Source organism: Ursus arctos, unplaced genomic scaffold, assembly GCF_023065955.2.
Source record: "Ursus arctos isolate Adak ecotype North America unplaced genomic scaffold, UrsArc2.0 scaffold_14, whole genome shotgun sequence".
In the NCBI taxonomy this organism is placed as follows: Eukaryota; Metazoa; Chordata; class Mammalia; order Carnivora; family Ursidae; genus Ursus; species Ursus arctos.
Window position 1 is genome coordinate 9,688,193 of NW_026622808.1, and position 6,304 is coordinate 9,694,496.

General features: G+C 61.4%; 3 protein-coding genes across 4 annotated transcripts; 1 reads left to right on the forward strand and 2 right to left on the reverse strand.

The window, feature by feature from the left end:
• Positions 1 to 1,283: 1,283 nt before the first annotated feature.
• LOC113271163 (cytochrome b5 domain-containing protein 1) lies at positions 1,284 to 3,139 on the reverse strand. Its single transcript, XM_026520906.4, has 4 exons — positions 2,720 to 3,139; positions 2,546 to 2,622; positions 2,185 to 2,403; positions 1,284 to 1,561 (listed from the first exon to the last, which is right to left on the reverse strand). The coding sequence occupies exons 1-4, from the start codon at positions 2,904 to 2,906 to the stop codon at positions 1,331 to 1,333; spliced, it is 714 nt and encodes a 237-aa protein (XP_026376691.1). The 5' UTR covers positions 2,907 to 3,139; the 3' UTR covers positions 1,284 to 1,330.
• A 245-nt stretch (positions 3,140 to 3,384) lies between these two features.
• On the forward strand, positions 3,385 to 4,344 carry NAA38 (N-alpha-acetyltransferase 38, NatC auxiliary subunit). 2 transcript variants are annotated; one of them, XM_026520912.4, is made up of 3 exons: positions 3,447 to 3,651; positions 3,842 to 4,025; positions 4,188 to 4,344. In XM_026520912.4, exons 1-3 carry the CDS (start codon positions 3,571 to 3,573, stop codon positions 4,298 to 4,300), a joined length of 378 nt encoding a protein of 125 aa, XP_026376697.1. In that variant the 5' UTR covers positions 3,447 to 3,570; the 3' UTR covers positions 4,301 to 4,344. The 2 variants fall into 2 exon arrangements, with proteins under 2 accessions (XP_026376696.1, XP_026376697.1); XM_026520911.4 differs by having other exon boundaries at positions 3,385 to 4,025.
• Positions 4,345 to 4,883: 539 nt separating this feature from the next.
• On the reverse strand, positions 4,884 to 5,920 carry TMEM88 (transmembrane protein 88). The gene is made up of 2 exons (XM_026520913.4): positions 5,687 to 5,920; positions 4,884 to 5,552 (listed from the first exon to the last, which is right to left on the reverse strand). The coding sequence occupies exons 1-2, from the start codon at positions 5,894 to 5,896 to the stop codon at positions 5,283 to 5,285; spliced, it is 480 nt and encodes a 159-aa protein (XP_026376698.1). The 5' UTR covers positions 5,897 to 5,920; the 3' UTR covers positions 4,884 to 5,282.
• Between the last annotated feature and the right edge of the window lie 384 nt (positions 5,921 to 6,304).

Here is a 6,304-nt window from a genome sequence, read left to right on the forward strand (position 1 = left end):
CTCACCTTCCCTAAGGGGCACAGGCCCATCCTGAATGGACGGTACCATTTGCCTCACCCAAAGGTCCCTTCCCCATTCTAGTTTCCCCTGGAGTCAGTATCTATCCACCTCTTGGCCTCAAAAAAGTCAGAAGAAAATGTCGCTGTGGGATGAACTAGGAAGCAGCTTGGCTAGCTGCTGCTCAGCGGATAGCCCTCCCTGCCTCCTCCCTGCCTCTCCGCCACTGCGGAACTCTGCTAACTCCCTTCCCGAGACACTAAGGGCAGACGAAACGGCTCACACGACAGGTCTGCAGGGGCGTCTTGTGCGACGAGCCTAGGACAGTGAGATTGTCTCTCTGCACTGAAAGAACATAACTTTGGTTTTAGACTGGAGTTTGCATCCTGGCCGCTAACTAGTGTGCCTTCGTGCAACTCCATCTTGCCGGGCTTAGGAGCTCCCCTCTACTTGCTGGATGGGATGCTGCCCGGGTCATCGATCGCTTGCTGAAGCCAAATAGGGAAAAAAGTCTTTCTAAGCTTCAAAAAGACTTCCGTGTAAAATCGTGATGACGGGGGCGCCTGGGTGGCTCAGTCGTTAAGTGTCTGCCTTCAGCTCAGGGAGTGATCCCAGAGGTCTGGGATTGAGCCTCACGTCAGGCTCTTCCGCTGGGAGCCTGCTTCTTCCTCTCCCACTCCCCCTGCTTGTGTTCCCTCTCTCGCTGGCTGTCTCTCTCTCTGTCAAATAAATAAATAAAATCTTTAAAAAAAAAATCGTGGTGACGGCGCCCATCTTACGGAGTAGATGCATTAAGAAGGGCGTAGGAGACACGCAGCCCAAGATCTAGCCTGAATTACCGACTAACCCTTCACTGCCTTTCTTCCCTTTGGGATTTCAACTATCAAGTACTCTTCAGAAGGGAGATGAGCCAGTTCTGTATGGCCAGCAATAGACACTTCCTGTTCCTGTCTGTGGACATCCCATCCTCCTGCCGTTCCCATCACTGCCGTAAGGGCTCCCATCCCTCATCCCTGGGTAGGACTTCTCCGACAGCCAAGAAGTTCTGCCTGGGCTCTGGCTGCCTCCCTAATCCAAGACACTTCATCTTCTCGTGTCATTCCAGAGGGTTAATGAACGTGCTTCTAGCGTTCGCCCTGACTTCGTCTGAGCAGATCATAGTGGGCCTGGGGACCAGGACCTGTACGCTTCAGAAGGATCCAGACACAGCAGGCCAGTGTCTGGACTGGAATGGAGGTCTACATCCGGCACCCGCCCCTCCCCCACCTACAGGGCACAGAAACAGCCACACTCAAAATACATCTTGAGTCCACAGAAGCCTTCGTCTCCGTCCCTACAGCTCCGTGAGGTCATCATTGAAGTGGAGCAGGATCGCAGGCGTGTAGAGTGTACCGTCCATGTTGAGATAGTCAAATTCTTCATCCTCATCCCGGATCCCGTTCTCTTCCAGGGTATAATCCATGTTCAGCTTCTTCCCCTCATGTTTCCATGTATAGCTGGCAGCATGTGCGTTATAGGGGAGATAGCGGTGTAGGATTTCCCACATTGATTCCTGGGCCCCCACCTGCAGAACATGAAAGCGCCCCACCCCCCAGGATTCTGGATGGGACACACACACACACACACACACACACACACACACACGTGCACGGGGCCCCAAGCCAAGGCCAGGAGCCCAGAAGATGATAGTGCTGGGATTAGAGTGGCTCGCTTGGCAGACAGCATTTTTAGGCACTTCTCAGTCCCCCAAATGAAGCCGGGGCTCCAGCATGCAGTGAATGGCCCCAAAGTCTGACCTGTCTTTGTGGCAGCCACTTCTAACAAACGGATGGCCCTAAAGGGTCACAGTCACCGCCCCCTCCCCTCATCCCTTCCACAGAGAACATTAATAAGAGTCCGATTGCAACTGCTATCCAAAACACACACATGAGTGCTTCCAAAACCACCGTCACTAACGTGCGTGAACTGCTGCCCCAGGCTTATGAGGGAGTCTCTTGTACCCTGCGATCCGGCCGCTCCTCCAGTTCCCAACCCCGCAGACCTAGGTGGTCTCCTCTCCTCGGTTGCCCCTAAAGAGGGAAAATGCTGCTCCCACTGGCTACGGAGAGCCAATGGCCTAAAGATCTCCTCGGAGATTTGCTGGGATTCCCAGTTCCCTCTGACCCGCCGCCGGGCACCGGTTCTCACCTCCAGGATGTGCTCCTGCGACGTGAGTGTGTTAATGATGCGGATGTTGCGAGTCTTGGCAGACAGCCGCCCCACCTCATAACGCACCCCCTGCCACCAGGGCTTCCCGAAATCATTGGCCCAGTCCGAACGCGGCAGCTGAGGCGGAACGTGCAGAAAGCGGCCCCGGGGGGTGCGGTATCTCAGCGTACCGGTCAGCGGATCGACGTGCTTGCGGATCTTTAAAGCAGGGATCGGGAGAGGGGCCTCAGGGCAGTCACGACCTCCGACTTCGACCAGCTCCCGCCTTTCCTCCCCATCCCGCGGTCCGGTGCCTCCCCCCCCCCCGCCCCACCCCAGCCCGGGTTCCCGCAGAACTCACGTCTCTAGTCTTCCGATCGAACCAGTGGCTGATGTCCTGGCCCGCGACTTCCACGATGGGTTTTAGCAGCAGGTCTCCTGGGAAGGAGCAGCCGCCGTCGTATCTAGCCGCCCAAGAACCAGGAACCTGCCCCCCGACGCACACCCTGACCCTGGCCCAAAGCGCGGCCCTTACCCTTGTACTTGAGAGCCAACGGCGTCAGGTCGTACACAGATCCCAGGTAGGACACCCACAGGTCTTCCGGCACGTTGTGTTGGGCCACCTCGGCCGGCGTGAAATAGCGACGCTGGAAAACTTCGAAGTCTGGCCCCTCCACTAGGCCCCGGCGCTGCATGGCTCTTGCACTATCGGCCACCAGCATCTCTGGTTGCTTCGTCGCCCCTCAGCATACACTCGCTCACTCACTCACTCGCTTACTCACTCACTGCCTCTCCCCGCCTCGCGAGCGCGTTGGTCCGCTGACATAGAAACCATTGTCCCTTTCAGGCCACCGTCCACTGAGCTCAAACACTGGGCGGGCAGGGGGATCGTGGAAGGGCGGGGACTGTGCGCGCTCACGGGAAATGTAGTCTGAGTCTGGCTTTCAAGTAATTGAGTTGCGTCCTCCGAGGTCCGGGGGGAAAGCGAACGTCCTCTGTTTTCCGAGTGGTCTGGGCTGGAGGGGATATTTAGGACTGACTGGCGAGGCAGAAAAGCAAGGGAGGATGGGAGTCGAGTGCGATTACGAGAAAAGTTCGTCTCGCTAAATTCCAGGGTTCCTGAAGGCTATGAAACTAAAGAGGTGAAACTTCTCGCGATATCTTAAGAAAACCAGCGCCATAGGCCGCAGCGAGCCCCAGCCCGGGGGAAGTAGGAGAAGCTCGCGAGATCTCTGCAGTTGCCCAGGAGACGACGACGACTACGAGGAAGAGGAGGAGAGGTGATCTCGCGAAAGAAAAGAGGTCGGGAGCGCTCGCGAGATCTCAGACCGCCGGACCCACAAGGTTCTTAGGAAGTTGAAGGGCCCCGAGGAGGCCCCGGGGCAAATGGCCGGAGCTGGACCAACCATGCTGCTACGAGAGGAGAATGGCTGTTGCAGCCGGCGTCAAAGCAGCTCCAGCGCAGGGGTTAGCGCGGGCTCGGGTTCTGGGATCGAGGGGCAGCCTGGGAGCAAGATGGGGGGCCGGAGGGGGAACTGCAGCTCCCGGCAGCCTCTGGGCTCGGTGGGAGCGCCCCGAGGGCTGTCGGGAGCTGTGGTTCCGCGGGTGGGCGGCCGCCGGGGCGGTGCCGTCTCAGCGCGTGTCCCGCCCCGCGCAGGACTCAGACGGGGAGCGCGAGGACTCGCCGGCCGCGCGGGCCCGGCAGCAGCTGGAGGCGCTGCTCAACAAGACCATGCGCATTCGCATGACAGATGGACGGACCCTGGTCGGCTGCTTCCTCTGCACCGACCGCGACTGCAATGTCATCCTGGGCTCGGCGCAGGAGTTCCTCAAGCCTTCGGGTCAGTGCCCGGGGGGGGTGCACGCCCACCTGGGAATGCGGCGGAGCCTCCCCGCAAGGCGCTTCCCCCTCAGTGTCTGGCTGCACCCCTGTTTTCTGGGGCTAGAAGGGGCGGGACCAACGCCGGCCTGCCTGCCTGATACTCTCTGACCCTTCTTTCCAGATTCCTTCTCTGCAGGGGAACCCCGTGTACTGGGCCTGGCCATGGTACCCGGCCACCACATCGTTTCTATTGAGGTGCAGAGGGAGAGCCTGGCAGGGCCTCCCTATCTCTGACCACGATCGCGCATGCTTTGCAGACCATTAAACCTGAAACGAAATGCCTTGTGTCCGAGTGTAGCTGGGATGTCGGGAGCACTCTCAATGCTCCTTCCCCAACCTGGACGTGCAGGGGAGCCGGAGGGTCCCTGTGGTTCGGGGGTGGGGATGAATAAGGACCAGCAGGCCCCAGGGTGGGCCCCTCCATCTTCCCTCCCACGCTGCTGCTCCAGAATTGTGGTATGAGGGGGTGTCATCCTGCTCCGGAAGGCCCATTGTTTCCCTCCCCGGCCTGGCAACACTGAGTTCCTCCAAGCTGGGGTCAGAGAACGGGCTCGGGTCCCCAAGGGGAGCAGGGCAGGCGACCGAGGCCGGGCCCTCTCCACTCTATTGAGGGGGCGGTGACTTTAGGGTCAGGGACGGAGCTCTGGGGTCTGGCCAGGAAGAACGGGCTACCGCGATAAGGGAAGGCCCCCGGGAGGCTGAAGGATGCGCTCTTGAGCCCCCGCCCCCCGCCCCATGTTGTTTCCTGCTCCTGGGCACAGGGCGGCGGTGACGGGATTTGTGCCATCCCTCTGTTCACAGGATCCCAGGAACGCATTCAGTTCATTCTTTATTGATGTGTGGTCACTCCTTCCCCTCCACCTCGCCCCCCCCCCCCCAGCCCGTAAATACTAGAGGAGCTGCACCAGAAAAGGAGGACTCGAGGTTGAGTTGTCGGGCGGTGGGGCGGGGGAGGTGGAGTGGTGGGGTGTGTGCAGGGTCCAGCCCAGATGTTCAGGATTCAGATCTAGGTAGGAGGAGGAAAGTGGGTTTTCCGGGGTGTGGCGGATTTCCGCCAGCTTTGGGTCCACGGATGCTCCGGTTCCCCCGAAGGGATGCTGGGACCCGGCTTAGGCAGGGGAGGGGGCGGGGTAGGTCGGGAGACCCCGGGGCTTGAAGTCCTTGGGCCGACTGGGAGTGGGGGCAGTCGTCTGGGTGGCTCTTGACTCGAGGGTCCTCAGACCCAGACCTTTCCTGATGTGGGAGCGGCCGGGGACCCCGGTGAGGCGCGGGTTTGCCGCGGCTGCGGGGCGCGCCGGCGCCGGTAGAGGGCTCGGCTGTAGGGCACGAGGCAGTCGGCCAGGCGGAGGCGCAGGCAGAGGCGGCGGTAGCTGGCCAGGGCCAGCACGAGCAGCGGCACGAGGAGCAGGAATCCGGTGACCAGCAGGGCCGTGAAGCCCGGGTCCCGCAGGTGCGCGGTGCAAGGGGGCGCCTGGGAGCGCAGGAACTGTGGGAGGAGAGCAGGCGTCAGGCCCAACCAGGCCGGACAGCCCGGGCGGGGGAGCTGTGGCCCGCAGACCCCACCGCCACCCTCGCCGCGAAGGGCCGCGCTCACCCGCACGCGCCGGGGCACACGCTCACCTGGGAGTGGCAGAGGAAGCCGAAGCCTAGCATGGTGACAGCGGGTAGCAGGATGGTCCCCAGCACCAGTGCCAGCAAGAGGAGGTTGAAGGCAGCCACCAGCAGGTTCTGGGCCGTGACCAGCACAGCGCAGGCCCAGCAGTCCAGGGGGTCCCGGGGCTCTGGGCCGCCGCCGGGAGCCGGTCGCTGCGCCCCGGGGACATCCGCCATGGCCTGCCTGGCTCCCGCCCGCCTGGGCCGCGGCCCTTATAGCCCTCTTTCCTGCCCCTCCCCCGGCCCGGCCTCTCCCCACCCCCCCTTATCCTGGAATGCGGCTCCAGGATTAGGCACCCCCCCAGCCCGAGGAGCGGACCTGCGCTCTGGACATTCCACAGGCGCCTCGGGGAGGGGCTCGCCCCGCCGGGGTCGGCGCGGTGGGCCCGGCCTGGCAGCCCCCCTCCCAGCGCGCGCCCCGCTAGCACCAGCACGTTATCAAAACCGGATGTTTTTCTCTGATTTTATTTTTAATATTAATATTCTCACACAAAAATCACCGAAAATAGGGGTAGGGTTGGGAAGACCCCTCTGCCCCTGGGGCAGAGAGACAGTGCAGTGCGAGGGGGCGGGACTGTAAACCCC